The sequence below is a fragment of the Spinacia oleracea genome, chromosome 2, assembly GCF_020520425.1.
Source record: "Spinacia oleracea cultivar Varoflay chromosome 2, BTI_SOV_V1, whole genome shotgun sequence".
NCBI lineage: Eukaryota > Viridiplantae > Streptophyta > Magnoliopsida > Caryophyllales > Amaranthaceae > Spinacia > Spinacia oleracea.
In genome coordinates this window covers 52,900,359-52,925,169 of record NC_079488.1, presented here as the reverse complement: position 1 = coordinate 52,925,169, position 24,811 = coordinate 52,900,359, and the positions used below count along the sequence as shown (strand labels likewise).

At 35.7% G+C, this 24,811-nt stretch overlaps 1 protein-coding gene and 1 long non-coding RNA gene across 6 annotated transcripts in view; both read right to left on the bottom strand.

Moving 5' to 3' along the window:
• Positions 1-3,217: 3,217 nt before the first annotated feature.
• On the bottom strand, positions 3,218-5,410 carry LOC110793971 (uncharacterized). 3 transcript variants are annotated; one of them, XR_008927829.1, is made up of 2 exons: positions 3,807-5,410; positions 3,218-3,616 (listed from the first exon to the last, which is right to left on the bottom strand). It is a non-coding gene; the product is annotated as an uncharacterized lncRNA (long non-coding RNA). The 3 variants fall into 3 exon arrangements; XR_002534851.2 differs by having other exon boundaries at positions 4,437-5,410; XR_002534849.2 differs by having other exon boundaries at positions 4,783-5,410.
• Positions 5,411-10,313: 4,903 nt separating this feature from the next.
• The window catches only part of LOC110793972 (RNA polymerase II C-terminal domain phosphatase-like 2), a 31,116-nt gene continuing 16,618 nt past the window's right edge, over positions 10,314-24,811 (bottom strand). For 2 of the 3 annotated variants that reach the window (XM_021998908.2, XM_021998909.2), the window contains exons 10-15: positions 23,039-23,181; positions 22,887-22,940; positions 21,809-21,905; positions 17,941-18,095; positions 16,898-16,974; positions 16,102-16,609 (exon numbers count right to left, since the gene is read on the bottom strand). In XM_021998908.2, coding sequence (XP_021854600.1) covers positions 16,504-16,609; positions 16,898-16,974; positions 17,941-18,095; positions 21,809-21,905; positions 22,887-22,940; positions 23,039-23,181 — 632 coding nt within the window. In that variant the 3' untranslated portion in view covers positions 16,102-16,503. Of the gene's footprint in view, positions 10,541-11,658; positions 11,720-16,101; positions 16,610-16,897; positions 16,975-17,940; positions 18,096-21,808; positions 21,906-22,886; positions 22,941-23,038; positions 23,182-24,811 lie in introns of those variants that run through there. The other variant, XR_002534853.2, reaches the window with a different exon arrangement.

Below are 24,811 nucleotides of genomic sequence, written 5' to 3'. Positions count from 1 at the left end.
TCCACTACAACGGTTATTTAAAATGGCAAATGCACAAAATGACAAATGAACAGAGATATTTAAAAGAATAGAAGAAATACACGACGGAAAACATTAACGAAAAACGTCAAATAGTAGTGTTAGTCAAACAAACCAAACTTATAAGGTAGTTAAATTAAAAAAAGTTTTTATAAGGTAGCAATTCACAAAACCACCAAACTTAAAGGCAGTGTTTCACAAAATTTCCATATTTTTACTACAAAATTGTATATGATCCCTAGATATGCCAAAATACTTGTTGATGAATGTAATCTTTCTGATGTTTTGACTAAATTTTGATTTGATCTGTGCTATCCGATTACCAGATATGTTTTTTTTAAGTAAGTCAGAACTAGAAGTTGACGTGTGCTTCTGATATTCCTTTGTACATATCTTTATCTTGACTTGGATTCAAATTTTTTGGGAGTTGAAAATCGTTTCTCGTTGTATGTTTTATGAATGTACAATGATACATACATGTAATATTGAAGATAGTTTAAGTCGTGCTCAGTCTAAACTATACAAACTATTTATAATTTTTTCATCATCAACCTTTACGTAATAGCTATTATATATTTTAAACAGAATATTTTAGTGCAATCTCATGTTCAAAAGATAATACACTTTTACTTTTAGATAATCGCGGACATCATGTATTATAAGGTTGACTTCGTCTATTACCATTTCGTCTATCAGGACATACATTGCTGCCACTCCCTTCTCCATAAACAAAATTCATCATTTTTCTCGACGGACATTCGCGTGCGATAGCGCGCGGTCCAACTCCTAGTAGTTCAAAATTTTAAAAGAACAAGTTTTTGAACTTGTTCAAAGAACGGGCATTTGTATAGTGGTCATTTTAAGTTCTAATTTTATCGAGTTTATGATTTTATAGAGAATATATGATTTAAATAGAGGTGAAATAATACATAAATTAAATAGTGTATTAATATTGAGTGTTAGTCGGGAGGATGAAGTGGAAGATGTTAAATGATGTTGTATGAGGAAGATAAAGTGGAAGAGGCAGTTGGAGTTGTATAATAGCGCAAACAACAAAGAAAAAATAAAAAAACCAAATTAGTGGAGGAAAGAAATGATGACACATGTCAACTAATCAAATGTGGTTTCGCTTTTTAAATACTAGGTATAGATGTGGCATGAACACAATTGCAGGTGCCATCACATAATATTATATCGTTATTCTCTGAAAACTTCCTGAGATTTGCACTTTTGCAGATAATCTACAAGTAAGCATTAAACAGACACCTTTCAATTACTGGAGCAATTATCACGGAAACATAAGGAGAAATCGTAAAATAAGTATACAATTTGCTTCAAATACTCAGAGAGATACCAATAAGACTTCAGTCTCAACCTTCGTCAAATTTATTCATCAAAAAGATGTTTATATTGCCATGAAAGTGGTTCTCAAAACGGCGGAGTCTAAAGCTCCAGTGTACATCGTCCATGACAACTTTATAACTACTGCATACTTTAGTAGTAGGTTGCCTAAAATATACTTGCAAGTATAACATGAAATGGGTCCACCCCCTGCAATTCATCAATTCCTTTATTTATCTAAATATAGTTCAATATGCCAAAAATCTTGGTAATAATGACAATTTTATAAGCTTGTAATAAAGCTAGCTTGCAGCTTTCATTTCTTCACTCTCCACATTAATGAATAATGATCGAGAATCATACAGTGCTAAATTTGAAAACAATATATAACAGAAGAAGTTGATTTTGAAAGACTACCATCATAGACAACATTCTTAATGTAGAATTTATAACTCAAGTAATTTCATGAAAGAAATGTGCCGCTGAGATTCTTCGGCAGTAGATAGTTTCTGGGCCATATGCTTAAAAAAAGATCTAATCATCTCAAAACATGGAAAAGAGAAAGTAAACAACGGGAGATAGATATGCATACTTACATGTTCATGATAGACAGAGCCATCTAAAGAAATCAGAGAGTCATCAATCTTCTAAACAGAGCCAAGTAACTCTAACTGTTGAACTATATCGAATTCCATGCTTGCATTTCAATATCTGATTCTTGGCTCTTCGTAGCTCCTTTTAATTTCAAGCCTAATCTTTTCTCGACTGTTAAAAATTCACCTATATAATATATTTAAAGTGATATGGGAAAATAAGACTGGTAAAATGTTGTATTCACCCTTCAAATTGAAGAGAGGGAAGATGATCATCAGACTGATCACTCAAGATCTTTCCAATAGAAATCGTTCCAATAAAAGGATAATGCACAAAAACTCCTCAGTATTTAAAAAATCCATCCTCAAATTCATTTAAACATATCCTATGTGTCAAGAAGTGTGATAATACAGTACAATGAACAACAGGGGGGCCATGAAGAAGAATTAATTGATTTTACCAAACTAATAAACCATCTAGTTCTCAAACAAAACGAAGGATAATCTCCTAGCCTTTGTAGTACAAACAACCCAACAAACCTCTTTCATGTATGAACTCAATTACGTCGGAGGAATCTGAACCAATACTGCAATCAAATAAATGTAACAGATTCGGAATTTACGATAGGATTAGAACTCACTGAGCAGTAACACATTAGCTCCAAATGAAGGATAACATGATATATGTACGAAAGAAGCAGAATACCACGTGATATAACCTTTTAAAGGCGAATCAATCGAAAGGAAAAATAAAAGAGTCAAACATCCTTCAAAAAACCTAAAGCGCCAACCATTTTATTCTTATGCAAGATAAAGGCGAGCATAATCAACGTTCATGGATTGAGAGATATATACACTATTTCACTTGATATGAGTCATTTTTAGACAATATTATAGAAAGAAGTCTCGTGATTGAAGTCTAGCACGACTGATGACTTGAAGAGTTGAAGGACCAACTCAAAGTTATTTTTTCTTGTTTGGCCTCCAATAGAAAAGAAGCAATAAACACCGGAATACAATGACGCTAAGACCAAATGTGTCAATCCTCTATTAGCATCCACAAAAAAATTATAACAGACAACACAGACACGTTTAGAAGTGAGCCGGCGATATCCATCCTAAGTGTTTACAAGATGAGCAAGAAGGGTTACCTAATGATCCATATTAGTTTTGTTAAACTCAAAAAACTATGTCATTTTAACTGACTGTCAATGGCATGAAAGTAGGCAACACAAAGCACAATGCAAATTTACTACTGTACTACATAGAGAAAATTATGATATCACTAGTGAGTGTTCAATTGTTCATCAAGCTCCAGACAGTATGATCAAGGGTGGTTATTCACAATGCCAGAATCGACTTTAAAGAAAAATACATGCACAAGAATTAATGGACTCGGATCATATGCAACATAATTTGGCCACTCCATTCATGCATGCAACACCGTATCACACAAAACATATCAGACTAATCCCTTACATGCCATACACCGGTCTCTCTCCTATTGCAGAACAGATGGCTTCCAGCTTCGCCTCTAAACCATAAATGACCTATATAGTTGAGCTCTGCAGCAGTTTTCCAGATCAACTTTTCTAGGCACTCTTGCTCCTCAAGTAACATCTTATCCGAATTGTTTTAGATTCGCAAACCACTTCCCATGTAATCTGAATAGATTAATAAGCAAAATCAATCAAAACACAACACTACAAAAGTCATCCTTCCATCATCTCATATTCTAGTTCTGTACATGTAGTTCATATAAACAGAGATACGCAGGTTGTATAATCCGGGATCACTCTGGACTATAGCCATCTAAATACATAAAAAAAAAGTAATAGAAAGTTGCATGCTCACAAGCAGACACGAGCAATGTACGTCATTCACAAGACCTCATCAGTCCCTATGATGGAGGCAAGTATTTCAGAGGCCATGGCAATTTGAAAAATAAAAAGACATGGAGAGGGAGTGAGAGTGCGGGGCATCAGTTTGAAGAAAGGAATGACAACTTGGGATTGCATATTAGATTCAGATTATGGACAAATTAAGGATGATGTCAATGCCTTCATTCTAACAATAACTTCAATATCACCCAGATTATCTAGGCTGAGAACTTACCAGGACAACTGACACAAATAAGAATATGTCGAACATCTAATAAGCATTACAAAATACTGAAAAGGCTAATGGAACATTAAAGTATGAGCATAAATCATTTTGTTGAATAGTCTAGTGGAATCAAACCATCTTATTCGATTCAAATTTCTCTTGGAAATCACTTCTATATAGTTATGTAGAGTGTTAGGCCAACAATGTTTCGCTTTTCCTTGTGAAAGAATGTAGGAACAAAAATTTAGGCATAAAGCCAACTTCAAAAGTCTATGCTTTGACTAACAATATATATAATACATTAACCATCTCCAACATGCATTTCATCAAACACAAGGTGGGCATGTTTAAATTTAATAAATATTAACCAAAATTTACCCGTAAGTTAGCATTTTCATAAATTAGCTCCAAAACTAAAACATCCAGAAAAGATTATGATAACCTAAACAAGCAAAGGAGAGAGGGGAGAAAACCAATGGTTCATAATAATAAAATTTCTTTATTGATTAAATTACTACAATTAAAACCCTTAAATTTCAGAAATCGAGAGAAGATAGGAAAACACAAAAAGGCCCTAAAATCGAATTTTAAATACCAAGACCTACGAAAAATTTAGAAATTAATATAATATAAGAATCTGAAACAAAAACCCTAAAAAAACGAATTTTACATACCTAGACCTAGAAAATTCAGAAATTAAGAGAAGATAAACGAAGAAAAATACCTGAAATTCCTTCGAAGTAGAACACATCATTAAGATAGTAAAACCCCTAAAATCAAATTTTAAATACTTAGATCTAGAAAATTCAGAATTTGAAAACCCCTAAATATCAAAATTTAAATACCTAATCTAAGAAAATTCAGAACGTGTAGGAATTAAAAACACCAAAAACCCTTAAAAATTGAATTTTAAATACCAAGACCTACTAAAATTAAAAAATTGATAGAATATAAGAATCTGAACACCAAAAAAGCCCAAAAAAATTGAATTGTAAATACCTAAAATCGAATTGTAAAATACCTAAACCTAGAAAATTTAGAAACCGAGAGAAAGATCAACGAAGAAAAACACACGAATGACCTTTGAAGTTCAAAAAATAATTGAGATACTTCATATCTTGGATAAGATTTAACAAAGAGATTGAGAGAGAAGGGGTTTGAAGAGGAGATTGATTGATGAGCGCCATTTCGATACAGACAGAAGACAAAGAACAACGAAAAAGATAGAACGCACAAGGATGAGGAGGAAAGGACACACGTGACATAGGTAGACATGTGTCACCATCCAAAAATCAAGGGTAGATAAGTAATTACAATGTCCTTAAGAAAAATGCAAAAAAAAAACATGAAGAAACCTCATGCAAAATCGTAATGCTCAAGTCTATAAATCAAGCAATGATTGCATATTGGTACATATGGCAATTGGATGACAAAACGTATTCCTCAATCAAATGTTGGAAAAAACTATGTACATGGTATGTTATAGGATTTGTGGATCCAAATAATGCTTAAACGGAAAGCTAGCTTATGAAACCTAAGTACAAATGTAAGCAAGAAATTGGGAATTGGAATTGTATTTTAGTGAAGCTAATAAGTATTTTAGTTTCATAAAATGTACATGATTCTTATAGATATATAAGAAGTTTAGTGGGAGTACGAAAACTTAATTGGTCCTATGTGTATACACACATATCTCTCTATTGTGAAATAACATTCAAATGCTAATGACTTAGAAATGAAATTATTCATCAATGATGGCCCATGGAGAAACTTAGTACATAATTGGTATTAAGATCTATTTACAAAGATCTTAGAATATTGTTTTAGATTAAGTAATGAAAATTACTAAATCAAACACGAAAGACTCCATTGGAGATATTCGACCCATATGAATAAATCTAAGTAATGAATGTTTGAAGTATGTATAAGCATTTACTAAGTTAAACATCAAATAATCTAATGAGATTCTTCACCTATATTATATGTCAAAGAATTTAGCTGGATTCAGTATCTACTGAAATTGGATAACCAAAGTTACATGAATAGAATTGAATTGGGAAATATTCTGCAAAAGAATTTATCATGTATGATATAATATGAGGATCTATCATGGATTTAGGCATGACGAACATATACCAATCTCTATTGGTCTAAGTAAACATCAACTAGATTGAGATCAAGAAAATCCTATGGTACTTGAAAAGTAAATAGGAATAGTTCTTGATTCAAGGAAATGAAGATATGCTAAAAATTGATGCTACACACATAAACACTAGCAAATGATCAAGCAAGATCCCTTTGGAGTTAACCATTGGCAAGGACGAGCTATAGAGCATCGTATTTTGAAATGGCAACATGGATTGGAGACCATGAGTTGTTGCGTGGGAAATTAAACATTAATTTCTATGTTATGAGATACAGATGGAAAGTCTTCCACATATCTGTGAACTGCTTGGATAAGTAAATCCAGACAAAGCATCACTAGCAACCTATACAGCTGAAGTAAAAGTACTTATTGCCTAAGAAGCAATAAAATAGGGTTGTTTATGTTAAAGAGTTCTTCACTGAACTTGGGTAATTGGGTAGATCACATGTCTGCTGACTTGATGGTTCTTCATTGCAAAATGCGTAGAACCACTATTGTAGCAAGAAAGACTAGATCACAAAATAAACATACTCAAAAGATCTTATCATCTATCTCGAAGAACATTCGATGAAAAGGATATTAAGATTGGCAAAGCATGATAACTAAACCTATGAAACAAGTGAGAAGAAACACTCACATTGTAGCACTGGAAATCAAGCATAGCTTTGAATTCCATGAACTGTTTTAAAGATGGGTTAGAGGCCCATGGTTGTAAAACATTGGGGTTGAACATTTATCATATATGAAATGTATTTTCATACTCCATTTAATCTTGGTTTAGTATTAAATGATGAGTCCTTTCAATTTGACGATATATTCAAGATAGACTGTCAGGACCAGTCCTGTGACTAAGAAATGTCTATCAAGTGAACTTGAATGTCAAAAGTTGAAAAAGGTCCCTGGTCGGAAGTTTTCTATAAAGGTAGACGCATGGAAAACGCTAGACGACTAGAATGCAAGATGACTAGTAGTTTTGTTTCTTGAACTATGTGGACATGGCAATGTCGCAATCATTTGTATAAATACTTACTTTGAGAAGACTAGTATCGGACAGACCTATGAAACTTCACTGTAAGAGATGAAAATCTGTCATAAGTAAATTTCATTACATTATTAGACACTAATCCTCAATACCTGAGTGATTTGAGATTACTTGTTTGAGAACTGGTTACTTTGACGTTGTCAACCGTCGCACCGTATAAGGAGACCATAACGGCAACGCTCAGGTAATCACCTATCAAACAAAGTCTAACCTCAAGATCACAAGATTGGGGTTGTCCTCCCATAAATCGGGATGAGATGCTGAAAGTTGTACAAGGCCACTCGGAGAGCTAGAAACTTGAAAATGCATGGCCGTGCTCAGATGAATCATAGGCTATGATTATCTGTTTATTTGATCAATTGAACTCTGAAACCGAGAAATACATCTGGACATAATAAGGATGACAACTCTTAATTATGAGCAAGCATCAAGCGACAAAGGAATTAGGAAATGCACACTTGTCCCTAAGGACAAGTGGGAGACTGAAGGAAATAATGCCCTTGCTCCAACTATGCATTCAATGCTAAGTCTAATAAATGCGGTTCAGAATTAATTAATTATGAAAGTTAATAATTCAGTGAGATCAAGTGAGCTGAATGTCTAGCTAGAGGCCGCTTCAGTTTGAGTGGAATTAATAATATCAATCCACAGCTTACTCTTAACTGAACCCGTAGGGTCACACAAATAGTACATGAACGGATCAAGTATTAAAGTGAATTAAATACTCTATTTATGGATATTCGGAATCGACGGATCTCGGTTCCAGTGGTAGCTGAAATCGTTAAAAGGCAAAATATAAATACTCCGGAAATGATGATATTGCCGGAAACGGAAATATGGATCATAACGGAAATATAAATGTTATCCAAGTTGTAGATGTTGCCGGAAACGGAAACATGGTACGTATCGGAAATTATTATCGGAAATTATTATCGGAAATAGAAATATTGACGGAAACGGAAATATTACCGGAAACGGAAATATTATCGGAACCGAAAATAAATTCCGGAAACAGAAATCTTAAATATTTGTTCGAATCGGAAATAAATTCCGGAATCGGAAATATTAAATATTGTTCGAATCGGAAATGAATTCCGGAATCGGGAAACAAATCGGAAGCGCGACGTACGAAACGATCCTCCGACGAGCTTGCTAGACACAAGGCCAGCACGAAGCCAGCCCGCGCCTAGCAAAGCCCGCGCGCAGCAAGGCCAGCGAGGCCCGCGAGCAAGGCAAAGCCAAGCCTGCAGCAAGCGAGTCAGGCAAGGCCCAACAACAGCGCCCACGGATGGGCCGCGTGCTGCCAGCGCCTGCCTTGGGCCGAGCCGCGCACCACGCCCATGCGGGCTATGTGTGTGCGTGTGTGTGTGCAATGCTATGTACGACTGAATCCTTGGTCGTTTAGGATTGCTTGATTAATCGTTTTACTAATTCTACAAGAATTAAATGTTTTCGTGTTTGATTAAACATTAAATTCTAAAGGATTAATTTAACTAGAATCCTAATTGATTTAGTCATTTGAATCCTAGTAGAAATCTGAATCCGTTATTTCCACCATATAAATACGTGGTTCATAATCACAATTTATACATCACAATCAATAAGTATTCATATAGTTTAAGTTCAAGTACGAATTTAATAAATCGCCTAAAATATATAATTAAGCTTTCGAATAAACATAAAACCTTAGATAATATTCTAGTTAATTGAATCTAAGGCGGATCCGAACGTGTTGTGGACTATCTAAGGAAGGGCGGCATTTGGAGTCCTAAACTTGTTCTTGTTCGGTTCGGGAGAAGTTAGGGAAGGCACACATCACATGTATGTATCCTAAATCATGCTAATTGACTATGTGGCAATTAATTTGGATTCCTGGCTTTATGGTTTTTCCGCATGAAATATATGTTCTATATTTGCCATAACCTAACAAGAGGAGCACAACGTCGTAATTCCAAAATAATTTTACACTTATAAATCCTCTCAAAATTCTCAAAATTCCAAAAATACAAGTTCTACTACCACCTTGCAATTGGGAAATCGCCTTGGAGGGATCAAACTAGCCTGCTTAGGTAATCCGATGCCCTTCTAATCTACTATTTTCCTAATCTATTTGCTATTTTCTAATGGCCAAGGATGTTCATACTCATTTGAACTAGGCTATGTGATAAAGGGGTAATGTTTGAGGGGATTTAATACTTGAAACCCCCCTCAAATGATCTTCCAAACCCCATTTCAAGTTCAAGATTCAATCTTTATGCTTTGTTTTTAAAAATATGATTAGTAAGTTGAGGCTTTCATTCTTGAAAATGTTCCTTACAACAATCATCATTCAAATCTTCAAAAAACTTCATTCTTTATACAAGTTCTATGATATTTAAAGAAGTGCAATCCCTTATTAAAGTTTGAACACATGAATCATTTAACTTCATGTACAAATTCCATTTTCAAAGTTCAAATATTCAATGATGTTTAAATAAGACCATCTTCTCTTTAAACTAAAATCAAATACAAGTATGGAGTTTTCCAAAGGTTGAGTCTTTACGTAAAGTCTTGGCCTTTGAGAATAAAATCCTCCTAATTTCAATATTCAAGTTCTATATTCAAGTTCAAGTTCAATATTCATGTTCCATTTCAATATTCAATATACAAAATCGATGATATATACTTATAATGAGCAACTCATTTAAAAGTGAGATTATTTTCACACGATTGGATTTGATGGGGGGGCCAAATCACTTTTGAGCAAAGGTTCCTCAATCAGATTTTCAATATTCAAGTCATTCAATTTCTACTATATAAGTTCAATTTTGTATTGCTTATTTGTTGCTATATTGCTTTATTTATTGCTTATTTCAATTCCACGCCTTTAAATATTGCACCTTTCAATTCCGCACTTATTATTTATGCAACTTTACTTGCCTAGTCCTTCTAGGTAATGTGATTTTGTAACACCCTAATAATTCCTTGCTTTTATAAAACCATTTTTCAACTTAAAATAAAGGAATTACTAAAATATTACCGCCACCGTGATAACGATTAAGGCTATTACCAGAATTACGCAGCGGAATTTAATGTCAACTAACTTTTCAAAAACATAAATAATAAATTATTGAGGTCTCCTACAAATTGGAACCACAATGGCCCAAAACCAAAGTATTAAAAGTTCAACGAATTCAAAACATAATTAAAGTATAGATGAAATAGTTTTAAAGTACGAAAAACATGCAACTCTCTCAGTCATCCCAAGCCACATGATTTCGACCGTACTTCGATCTACCAACCTGCTATATTATTCTACTCCCCAACAATGCAAGTGCAAAGAATGGATCATCACAGGGTCATTAAGGCGAAGGCCATGACCAAAGACACAAAGCACGTAGTCAGCAAAAAGCTGAGTACTTACAAGAATAGAGTGAAACAAAACTATAAACATGCGTCACTCACTTAGTACTAATCAACATGCAAAAGCCATTTAATAAATAAAAAGTAAATCATGAATACAAGACTCGACACTTGACTCACAATTTAATTAGAATAAGCTTCGAACGGGCCAAAAGAATATTCCATAAAAGGAAGGATGTTGGGAGCCAACCAAACACCATAATAAATAATAAATATCGGGTCATACCGAGTGTCGGGCCATACCGACGGAATTCCAGCGCATAATTTAAATGAAACAACGTCTTGTATCATTAGTAGGAGAACGAGCTTTCCGGCAAGGCTCCCCCCATTGTTCATACTCAAGGTATATACGTTCCAAGAGTTTTGAAGCTTGTTCTGGTTGCACTTTACGTTTATTAATATTTTATTAAAGGCGAACTCAAGACTCAACAAACATACACACATACAATTAATAAACAACAACCAAAACAATTTTATTTTAATGCTTTAGGACTTGTGATCAACAAAGCAAGACACTGTGAAATTACTACCAGGTTCCTTCTCACAAAAGGTGAGATTCCACATCATGCCTATTAACATGAGGGTTGTGCCCTTGCACGACAAATCCTAATTCATTTCATACACAATATTCCCAACTGAACCCTACATGTGCGGTGGCTTACGTGAGCTAACCCTTCACATGTGGTAAAATAAATAGTACAACGTGGTACGAATAATTGGCTCAAAAGTATGCTAGACATCCCGTACAATAACATAACAATAAATAATTCATCCCTTGCATGTGAAACCAAACCATACATGCATAAATATTGAACAACATGATTGACAATGAAATCCATACTCATAATAATCCCAACATGCTTGTTCAACCAATAATTCAATAATGCCAATATAATAATCCACATGATCGTTCACCAAAACAGATATGAATCCACCTAATATAATTCACATCAACAACAATCATGTAATGTCTTTGACAAATAGTGTGGTCGCCCTAGACTTGTACGTACCTTGAATACCTAAGAGTAGGGGCCACTTTGCAATAACGAGCACTCACTTAGAAATCACCTCCTATCATCAAAATAATGAAAGTTAAATTATTTCTATGTTCATTAAATTTCCAGCAACTTTATAAAATATTAAACCTTGTTTAAACTTTAAAATTCAATCGTTCTTTAATAAAATAATCGTCTCAATTTGCAAAACTAATCCCTAGTATGAAAACATACTCTTTTCACCCTTAAAATCGATAAAAATCAACACTTTAGACCTTTTTATAAATCTGAAAATATAATTGATTATCATAATTAATTCATCACCTAATTATGCTAATCAATTGACTCATTAGGTCTAGGTCAAAACCCTAACTTGAAATTCCCAATAAAACCAATTTAACATCATAAAAATCAATTCTTTATTAATAAACGAATCTGAAAATTCATGCTTTAATAATTAAAACAAGCCTCATGAATCAAAACATATAAATCCTCAAAGTACGGTGTTCATAACCGATTCCCAGCATTTTAATTATTCAAAACAATAATAATATAATTTAAAATACGGAATTGAAATAGAATAGGTAAGGAAGAAGATAATTATACCAATCCGGCCTATAGCACGGAACAACCACGAATTAATGTGATTGGGCGAAAAAAGATTGAACAACGAACGAACAAGCAACAACGTCAACACACAACGCACTACTCGTGGGCGTGTGTGTGCAGCAACGAAGAGGAACGGGCAGCAGGGGGCGCGCAGCAGCGCTGGGCGAGAGGAGGGGCAGCGCGCTGGGCGCGGGCGAAGAGAGTGAGGGAGTGTGGGCGTGAGGGCGAGAGAGAGAGAGAGAGAGTGTGGGCGTGCGGCTGGACAAGGCAGCACCACACAACAACAACAACACACGCACAAGGGGGGAAGGGGTGTTGTGCCGTGCAAGGGGCACGAGCAGCAGCGGGCACTCGTGTGCGGGACGAGGGCCGGACGAGCAAGGAGGAGAGAGGAAGAGTGAGGGGCAAGCAAGAGAGGAAAAAGGGTTTAGGCAAAATAAGGGAGATCATTTAATGAGGGGAGTCCTATTTATAGGCTTCCAAATTTCTAATGGGCTAGGCTTAGGAAATTAGTATTGGGCTTAGGGAATTAAATGATTGGGCTAGCTTAGAGCTTTGAATTAATTCTTTTGATTGGGCTCGTTTAATAAAACGAGTTGGACTTTTCATTTAAAACCCAAACCTTTTAATATTACTTGCGACCCATTAAATTTCCCGACTCAAAATTTAAATTCGTTTCGTAATTAATTAAAATAATAAATATTCTAATTAATTAAAATACATTTAAATAATATTTAAATTCGAAATAAATTCTAAAAATCGTAAAATGCTTCATAAATATAATAAAATATATTCATAAATATTATAAAAATACGAGGTATTACAATCTACCCTCCTTAAAAGAAGTTTCGTCCCGAAACTTAGGTTCGGAAATCAAAATTCAAACTCAAAACTTGAGACTTTATGAGACTTTAATGCGTTCACTTGCAAGAATTTTAAGTTGATGTACTCTTTACATGATTAAACAGGTCGATAATAAGTGTAAAGTCAATAGAAAGCACTAAATTGAGCATAAAATAGGGGAAAACAAGGTAAAAAGCGCGAAATTCTACCGCACTCTACCCCTTAAAAGACACGAGTTACGACCCCGTAACTCAACTAACCTCGGGAAAAAGCTCGGGATATTTCTTTCTCATTTCGTCTTCTGCTTCCCAAGTTGCTTCCTCAGATTCTTGATTAGACCACAACACTTTGACAATTTTCACATCCTTCGTACGTGTACTACGCACTTTACTATCCAGGATTTTGACAGGTCTTTCCTCGAAAGTTAAACTTTGGTCTAATTCTATGGTCTCCGGTTGCAACACATGCGACTTATCCAGAACATATTTCCTTAACTGAGATATGTGGAACACATTATGCACTCTATGCAAGTCCATAGGCAGGGCTAGTCTATAAGCTACCTTTCCAATCCTTTCTAATATTTCATATGGGCCTATGTACTTAGGGCTTAACTTCCCTTTCTTTCCAAATCTCATGACACCTTTCATTGGTGACACTTTGAGCAACACCTTATCACCTATGTTGAACTCTTCATCCCTACGTTTCAAGTCTGCATAACTCTTTTGGCGATCATGCGCCGCTTGAATTTTGGATGGTTCGGATTTGGTTCATGGTGTCCTCTATCATTTGAGGTCCCAACACTACGGTTTCACTAATGTCATTCCAACAAAGGGGACTTCTACACTTTCGTCCATACAGGGCCTCAAATGGTGTCATCCCAATACTAGCATGATAGCTATTGTTATATGAAAACTCAATCAAATCCAGAATATCTTCCCAACTTCCTTGGAAATCGATGACGCATGCTCGAAGCATGTCCTCAAGGGTTTGGATGGTTCTCTCAGTTTGTCCGTCTGTGGCTGGGTGGAAGGCTGTACTCATTTTCAATGTCGTACCAAAGCTCTTCTGCACACTTTTCCAGAAATTCGAAAGAAACCTTGAATCCCTATCTGATACGATATCCTTAGGAACTCCATGTAACCTCACAACATTCTTAATGTAAGCTTTAGCAAGTTGTTCTATTTTTCAGGTTTCCTTCATTGGTATAAACACTGCTGACTTGGTCAACCTATCTACCACAACCCAAATTGTATCATTTCCGGTTTTCGACTTGGGAAAACAAGTGACGAAGTCCATAGAAATACAGTCCCATTTCCAGCTTGGAATCTCTAAAGGTTGGACCTTTCCTTGAGGTCTCCTGTGCTCTATCTTAACCTTCTGACAAGTCAGGCATCTAGCCACAAATTCAGCCACTTCGTTCTTCATTCTTGGCCACCAATAGATCTTTTTCAAGTCCTTATCTAACTTGTCACCACCTGGGTGCACAGAATATGGCGTATTGTGCCCTTCCTTAATCAACTTTTCCTTCAATTCTCCACACTTTTGAGGCACGCACCACCTGCCTTTGTACCTCAAACTTCCATCATCATGGATTCGGAAATCTAACTCCTTACCTTGCGAAATCTTTTCCTTGATTCGCTCCAACTTTACATCACCAGCCTGATTCTCCCTAATCTCATCAAATATTGACGGCTGGATGGTTAAGGCATTCATCATTCCCTCAAGACTTTCACCTTTCACTATTTCAAGGTTCAAACGTTGCATGTCCTTACACAGCTCGTTAGCAACTACTAACGCATTAACACTATGACTTGATTTCCTACTCAAGGCATCCGCAACTACATTGGATTTTCCTTCATAGTAATGAATATCCAAATCATAGTCCTTGATTAACTCCAGCCACCTTCGTTGGCGCATATTCAGATCCTTCTGTGTGAAAATGTACTTTAAACTCTTATGATCCGTGAATATTCTACACTTCACACCATACAGATAGTGTCTCCATATCTTCAATGCAAACACTATGGCTGCTAGCTCTAAATCATTGGTAGGATAATTGGATTCATATGGCTTCAACTGCCTCGACGCATACGCAATAACCTTCCCGTTCTGCATCAATACACACCCTAAACCATTCTTAGAGGCATCACTATACACATCATAGGTTCCACTCTCATCTGGCAAGGTTAACACCGGCGCGGTTGTCAATCGCGTCTTCAAGGCTTGGAACGCCTCTTCACACTGGTTATTCCATTCAAACTTTGCTTCCTTCTTCATCAATGTTGTCATTGGCTTGGCTATCCCAGAAAACTTCGAATGTCAGTCACACTCTTGGGTGTAGGCCATTCAATAACAGCTTTGATCTTAGCAGGGTCTACTGCCACTCCTTCTTTAGACACGAAATGTCCTGAAAATGCAACTCTTTCCAACCAAAACTCACACTTTGAGAACTTGGCATACAACTGGTTATCTCTTAGGGTATTCAACACAGATCTCAATTGTTCAGCGTGATCCTCTTTACTCTTCGAATACACTAGAATGTCATCTATGAAAACCACTACAAACTTGTCCAAATAGGCATGGAACACACGGTTCATCAAATTTTACGATTCCCTAACATAGAGAAAAGTAGAGGTGTTTATCGTTACAAGTCGGGCGTGACGGTGTCAAGTTTGGTGGGTCATGGGTTAGACTTAGATGATCCATGCCTGGAAGAGTTAATAATCATGGGCAAGGTTATGGGTTGGATCAGGAAAGGTTGTCTTAGTCAAAGTGTGCTAATGGGTTAGGTGGTTGTCTAGGTGTGGGTATTTTTGAATTATTTTGTGTTCAAATGGGTTGGGAGAATAAAGTGAGTCAAGGTGTGAGTTAGATTATCCAGATGTAGCATTTTAAAAATTCATAATAGTTTTAATTAGTTATCTTAAACTTGACCTGCGCCACAGCCATGCATGACCTAACCGAAAGTAAAACAAAAAAGATGATAACAAATCAGCAGCGAGGCAATGAAGGCATCAACAATATTGCTATGGAAATCACAGGAAAATAGTGTGATTGTGAGCTGTCTACTTCAGATAGCTCTGTCTGAAAAATGACAGCCAAACAAAAAACTAGTAAATTTACATAAGCCCCTTGTTGAGCTGGTTGTTGAAACATAATTTACGTGCAAAGCCTGATACCCAATCGGGCCCTTGCTTAACCAGCTCAAAATAAACCTCTCAAAACTTGCTCCAGATGATCAGCAAATGTGGTATCTATTGTTATCATGTATGGTAGCGTATTGGAGAGGATTCTCACCTTGGCAGCCATGACAGGTAGGCACCAACCAATCACAGTCATGGAAACCACTTTCTGCAAGCCAGCTGCAGTAAGTCCTTTCTCGCAATCCTACTGTAAATTCATGACAACTTATAACATGGGATGACCATTCCTCTGTTGTCGGACAGATGTTGAACTTTGCAGACCACGTCCTGTTTCTTCTTTGGACCGTTTCCCAGAAAAGGAATGCTGTAACCTAGAAATTTCAGAGTGGATAGAAACACCAAGGAAGTGAGTACATTGCATACCTTCCTTCTTTTATATTACACATGGTCATTAGAAAACAAAAATATTACACACAGCTGTCAGCAAGAAGCAAGTTTAGAACAAGAGTGTTGTGATATGACATTAATACAAACAGTTGAAATTTGCAAATATATATTCAAACACACGATTCCGCCACATTGTAGGATTGATCACATGTTGCTAGGGTTACCATTCAGTGCACGCATTAAAAACAAGAAATAGTATCAACAGTTCCTACCTGGGTGAATTTGCTGGCTTCGGTGCCTGATGACTAATGACCATCGAGGAAGTACTTACGGAAGCCACTTCTGCAGCCTGCAAACCATTACTCAACATATGAAGTGCTGAAGAATCAAATGCAAAACTCTTTTTACAAATGTGGCAAGTACCTAAAGCTTAGATATGCAAGTACACACAATCTCAAAAGATGCTCTGTTTTTACTGTGTCAATAAAATAGCAACATTAACTTTCAGAGGAACAGCACATCCAACCAATCATTTAAGTAATCCACCCAGAAACAGCTAAGAAAAGACATGGGGTAAAAGGAGCTAGGGAAAGATAGAGAGCATGAAGATTTAACTTCCAGATAAAATGTTGCGGCCAACTGCAGTGTGCAAGTGCCATCAAAGGTGCATAGTAGATAAGATCCAGAACCATAATCATTCATAGAAAACCAAAGACAGGAAGAGGAATATAACTGTGGAGACTTTTAGTCATAAAGAGGCAGAGGAACTATTCTCACATCAACAATAACCCAAAAGGCACAATCATTCAAAGCCCACAGTTCATTTGTGTCTTCTACTGGAAAAAAACAAGGAAACAAGCAAGACACACACACACAAACACACACACACAAAAATGAATAGATATAAAATTACAGGTCGTTAATAAGGAAAAAGAAAAAAGAAAAAGAAAAAAGGGTTTTCCTTTCCTGAAATGACATGTTGAAAATACAATTTTCCCGAAAGTGTAACCTTGGGTCAACACTTCTAATAAATAACTTCCAACTGTAAGAGCACAAACTTAGATGGTCCAATCAGCATGTATTCGTGTCATCAGTGGACAACACCACATATTAAACACATCGGATCCAATTCACAGCAGAATTGATTTACAAAATATCACTTGGTTTTGGCCAGTGTGACAAACAAAACCTCTAAAATTTCATCCTTTTTTGTAACTATCTTGGATGATTTTTTCATCAAAGACCAGGTAATAATCTTTTTCATCTTTAATGAAAGAACTGAAGTAAAATTGAAATGGTGTCAATCAACGCTCACCTCGAAAGCATTGTCCCTCTGTAGCTTTTCTTCTGAAGATAATTCATCAGATTGAATGTTGATGTCATCCCATAAAAATCCATTTTCATTCTGGACTTGAAGTTTTTCATCCCGGTCAATTGATCCAGCACGCGTCACATAAGCCAAATATTTTTCTGTGGAATCAAAGGGTAATCATTTACTTGTCAGTGTCGTACTTCTATACATAAAATATCTCAAAGGCACCTGTTCAGAATTCCAAGACACGCATAAAAAATATAAATGCAAAGTATAACAAATATAATTCAGTCGAGAACACCAACCCGAGCACTCCATGCAGACTATAAGAAAACTAATCTAATAACACAATACAGGACATCTTTACTTTTGGAGGATCAATTTTTTCCCCATATAACTTCAGAGATCAGGCAGGTTCTAATAGCTACCCTACTTCCCACCACCCCTTCCCCTAATGAAATGCAGAAACTAACGTTAAAGAAACTGTTTCATATCAGGGAGTATTTGGTTCAGCGTTTTTTGGAATCAGGTATGGGCTTGGAATCAACCAAACTCAGAAGTAAAGTTATAATCAGGTATGAGAAACCGATACCTGGTGGTTGATTCCAAGCCCATACCTGATTCCAAGAAGTAAATTTTTAACATTTGAAAATCTCAGAAGTAAAGTTATAATCATACCCAAAAATAAAATACATTATCTAATTAATTTAAATTGACAATTGTGAATAACATCTTTATTCAACGTCACAAACTCATGGGACATCATAATTAATTTTGTACTTTGTTGGTAGTTAATTGCTAATTTGCTACTCTATAATAGAAAATTATTTGTATGAAAAATTTGATCATCAACATAAGTAGACGAGTTTGTTCATGAAGATAAAATATATGAGTTGTTCATGAACATAAATACACGAGTTGTTCATGAACTTAAATGAACAAGTACAACTATGTCATGTTCAAGTTCATTTATTAAACGAGCTTAATTTGTTCAAGCTCGACTCGTTTATTAAATAAACGAACATAACCGAGCAAGCTCAAGCCCGAACCCTAGTAGTGGTTTATTGAGAGCAGGGAGGGGGGGGGGGGGATAATATTAAAATGCCATGAAGCTATTAAGAAATATGCATATTATTGATGGCCTGTTTAGTGATATATAGTTTCTATTTTAGTACGTTTCATACTTTCATAATATTCTTTACATTGTCCTTTTTTCTATTTTTGGACATGAAAATTTAGTACATTTACACATTTCCACTCATTTTCTCTTATTTCATTGATCTTTTTCTTACACTCATCCACCTTTTTACACTATATCTCTTACTTTATCCATATTTTATTATATTCACGTACCTTTTGACATATTACCTCTCCTTTGTCTTTATATTGTGCAAATAGATCATTATGAAATAGAGGTGGTAGGTAGTAATTAATGGCGGTAATGAGAATGAATTCAAATGAAAATTCGCAAAGAAAGTTTAGTGTTAATGGCCATGGCAATGCAACCAGTGTTTTTCTTCACAAATTTCCATTACCACTCAAGATTGACCCCCAAGTGGTAATGGATTGTTATGAAGAGGTGAACGAGCATTACCATGGGCATTTTGTAGGACTCTCCATACAAATTACGTACAAACTAATTCTAATTACCACAATTTATTACCACCTACCAAACATGTTGTATCGTAAATGTAAAAACATGAACCATTATCAGCTACCTATGCATAAAAGATGGGTACCATGTTGAAGCATAGGCGGGACTTAGATGGATAAAAAGTAAAATTACATCATCAAACGATGTAAAACAATAATTGGGACTTCTGCAATCTTCAGTTGCTAGATAGTGCCACATTCAAGCCATGTTCCTTTTGGTGTTGCATCAAAAGTATGTAAAAGCACAAACAGCATTTCTGCCGTTATCAGTTGTTAAATAACCCCATACTCAAAGTAAAACCTCCTCTTATGTAAAAAAGACACCACTTATGTCTCAATGCCCGACAGTGCTAGAACTGCCCTACACCTTCAACTCATTTGGGTCTTACAAACTTTTGGAATTGGATTCAAAGCCATGATCAGGATATTCTCAATCAAAAGTAACACGGTGCATCATTTAAGCAGATTAAAGTTGTTTCTTAAAAGAAAAGGATTAGAATTTGAAACCAACTCGAAATTTGAGAAGTTAAGATCCCGGTAAGAGGTTATGAAACATAATACAAAATATATAAAGCAATAAACTATATACACACGCTAAATATCAAACAAAAACACTTTTCCCCTATCATATCCAGTTATTCACTTTCAGATGTCTTAAGGTTGTTTATGACTCTTTGGGTTGTCCTTGAATTTTGCTAAAATTAACTCAATTCTTAAACCGATTCGATTAGTAAACATAACCCCAAGGAACCATGACAAGGTGGTTACCCGTTACCGGGATTAAGAATTTCGAGTCAAGATTCAGAAAAAATGAACCTAAAACTACAAAACCATTCACCAACTCAAATGTGAGGTTGAAAATAATTCAGATTGAATTATGATTATGTCAGTAGAAATCCTTATCACACATGAATCGTCTTTAGAAGGTTCCTAACAAAATGTGTCCGAGGATATTTTCAATGAACTTAAGAGAATAAAAAATGAATTTCTCGTTAACATATATACTATCTCCGTTTCTGAAAGTTGTTTACAAGATCCGTTTTAGTCTGTTCTGAAGTTGTTAACAAGTTTTCTTTATCCAACTGTGGCATACCCCCTTCACTATATTACTCATCTTACCCCAAAATATTTAGGGGGCACTTGGATCGGGGTATTCATCTAAGGGTAAGGGAATGAACTGAGATGATCCCCTTTGGTGTTGTTTGTTGGGTCTATTTGTCGCTCCCATTACCCTCTTTTCTTTTTCACTTCCCCCAAAAATCCTCGAAATTGATTCCTCACCTGCCCTAGGTATTTACACTCTCTTTCCTCCAACACCTCCCATAAAATGTTGACCACCATTGACCAACCTTACACCACCATACCTACCTGAACCACCCTCACTGTTGACCACACCACCCCACTGCTGACCCTACCACCATAGCCACCGATAAACCCACCGCCCCAAAATCACTCCATCGTCTACCCACCAACCAGACCATAGCAGCACCCGCCAGAACCACCACAAACACCCTGAAACCACCCCAGGTACCCAGAAACCAACTCGAAACCACCACGAAACCACCCCCAAGTCACATGAAACCACCCCAAAGACAGTTAAAACCATCACAATACTACCCCAACAACCAACTCGAAAAATCCCACCCTTCGCGGAAAAAAAGCCCATCTTGATAATCTACATATCTATAGTTTTCATGGCCGAATTTGACCTTTAAAACAGAAAATTTTACCTTTTAAGGAAGATGGTGACATAATAAGAGAAGGAATAGAAATAAGGGCGACAGCGGCATAATCGGGGAGAAAGGACGGCAGCAAAATGAAGAAGGGAAAAGGAGAGAGGCGGAGGAAGCGTCAACAAGAGCAAGAGGAGGCAGCGTAAGCAGGAGGGAACATGTGGACATGTGGTGGAGCAATGGTGAGAGAAGGAAAAAATGTGGATTGAAAACACCTAGCATCAAAGAGTTTTACTTTCCTTTCCTCCTCTTTTCCTTTGTTGATCTCATTCTCTTTACCCCATGCGAACCAAATGTCCCCTTACACCTTTCAACTTTCTCTCTCTTTATCCACCTTTTTGTACATCCACCCACTTTTTTACACTCTTACTTTATCAACTTTTTCTTACTCACCCAGAACACCAACACTATCTCTCCTTTGTCTTCATAGTTGTGCAAATGGTAAATGTTAAAACATATAGAAACAGAGGTAGTAATTTACATACCAGCTAAACAACGAAGAGCATTTTCAGCAGCTTGCTGTTGAGCATCCTTTCTAGTCTTACCCATACCAACACCAATCTTCTCACCAGTGAACAATACCTAAACCAAAGAGTGGAGTACACATATTAAGTTTCTGACCTCATAAATAATTTGGATTTATTTTGAAGACTTGCAAGCAGAACACACTGAAAAGACCAGTTATCAAGAACATGAAAGCCTACCAATGTGAAATAACAAGATTTTAGCAGCTGAGCCACACCGCTTATAAAATTGGTTTTGCTGATGTATTTATTAAGGCACTATTTAATTTAATTTAGTTCACTGAGCTAGATTTATTTACACTAATTAAACCGATTATTACTGATAGCTGATTGTTTTGTTATTTGTCTTCTGTCGAACTGTTTATTGTAAAAATTGAGACAATATTTTGCTGATCAATACTAGTTTTCGCTGATCACTCCAGAAATTGATTTTTCTAGTAGTAGGTGTTCAATTATAGAATTTGGAGGTAATTTAATGGATAATCGAATGATTAGTGATTTAGAGCATACAAATATTTTGGAATAGGTTTTGAGAATTAATGGTAATTTAATGGATAATCGAATGATTAGTGTTTTTTGATTTAAAATCCAAAAAATAATAATGATAATGTCAAAAAGACAGTAATAGTTACAAATTAGTGAATTACAATACTCCACGTGTCAGAATGTCAGATGGCCAAATTTTAAAAAAAAGAAACTGAATTGTTATTCATAATGATGAAGATGATGATGAAAGTTGTGAAAATCTTGAGAAAGCATGAGTGATTAATGAATTTTGTTTAGCGGTGACTTTGCTGAACTAATTTCTACTGATCAAAACTGAATTATACAAGACGCCCAGAACATATTTTTAAGTTAAAAGTATACAAAGCCTTAGATGAAGTTGAGGCTTGAGAGCTTCACAATTGTCATCATCCAGCACTACTTCTGACCTTTGACAGGATAACATGTCAACCAATTCATAAAATAAATTGACATCATTCATATGACGCTGATTGCTATAATTGACATCATCGTAATACCAAAGCATGATACTAACCTCAACAGAAAACTGCAAATCCTTACTTGTGCTTAGTATCGGCTTGAACTCAACCTGCTCGAAGAAAGTATATGAGGTTTTATTTTTATTCTTTTATTAATAGAGACCAAGACTGTCAAATTTTCAAAAAAACAGGATCTCGTTACACAAACCTTCGAACAACATCTTCGACCAATTTCTTGCAGCACACTGATAGATAAGCTGGAGGGCAGTGTATTTACTTTTACAGCATCACCTAGTGTTTCTTTGCTAATGCTAGTAGCTTGACTCTGAGAAGTAGCTATTTCAGTAACACCTGTTACTCAGATTGCAAAAAGGGTATTTATGATCAGAAACTATTCACTGCCAAATGCCATTAAGAGCTAGTGGTGTTTCTGTTATGAAGGCTAGCTACCACATGCGTTTCCAGAATAATATGTATTTTGTAATTATCAGCAGTTCAAACAATTGTCTTAACCAAAAAAAAAACTGCAGAAAAAAGTAGCTCATAGAAGATAAACACAATCATAATGCAATGGGACCGTACTGATAGAAGGGCCTATGGTGTGATACCAGAGATACAACATCATAAAGAATAAAGTTCCTCGAGGACAGGCCTTAAGAAATACTAGTACTATGATCAAAATAAAAGATCCTATCAAAAGAAAAATCAACGTACGAGATGGACAGAAAAGAGTCCAACTATCGCAGTGGACACGCTGGATTGACAATAACAATGATTTGTCAGCCTAAATGCAAGCAAAATGTTTAAACTGCCCGTTTTGTTGTTGGTACGGTAATGGGAATAAATTTAGTGTAACTTAAGAAGGAAGGTAACATTGTAATGTCCATGGTAATACAATTCATCCCTAAATTTATGCTTTTCTTCATACATATTCATTCCCTCCCAATAATAATGTTGATAGTTTCATTTGACTTCTTTTCAGTTTGCAATAATCATTGTAAGCCTGAAACTTGGAAAGTCGTCTCTTCCAGTTTGCTAAACCTGTGTCAATCCAATATGCCCTTAAGGATCGTAAGGATCAAGAATTTAGGCTCGTTCTTTAAACATTTGATTTGATGTTGGAACATCGTTCGGTGAACCACTTTTTATGCTGGTTGAATCATTATTCTAGCTGTTAGCTTCATTCGTAGGTTCTAGTCAAAACAAGCAAGCATATCAATGCATATGGTAGTTGTCAACTTACTACTACTATCACCTATCAAAAATCGACCCGACCCGAAAACCGACCCGAACCCGACCCGAAAACACTGGGTCCTGAACAAGATTTTGTGACCCGTAACCCGATTTTATCCGAACCCGAGCAACCCGAAAAGTAATGGGTCAAAACCCGACCGAACCCGTTTTGGACCCGACCGATTGAAAATCATTGTATTTATACTAAAAAATGAGATTATGAGAAAATTTAAGCATAATAAGCACGTTGTTTTTACTATTGTTGTGTGTAATATGATTTTATTTATACTTATACGTCATTTTATAGTTGAATTTGACTAAATATAAACTTGTGTAGGAAAATTTGTTAATTTCTGCTAATACTTTGTATATTTATCACCTAAATTAATGAAAATATAATGCGCGTTTTAAAATCTCTCAACCCGTTGGGTCGACCCGAACCCGAAAGTTCTGGGTCTTGAACAAGCATTTGTAAACCCGAACCCGAAAATGACCGACCCGATTCAACCCGAACCCGAAAATAATTTTTTACAACCCGACCCGACCGACCCGTTTGACAGGTCTAATTGTACTACTAGATTTTAGCCCGTGCAATGCACGGATTATATTAAATTATTAAGTTAATATAAAACTCCTATATATTTCAACTGTTATATTCTATATATTAGATTAAATTAGATTTTTTTTTTTTTTTTTTTTTTGGATTGAATTTCATTTTGGATTTTTTTTAATTATTAGAGTGTTTGAT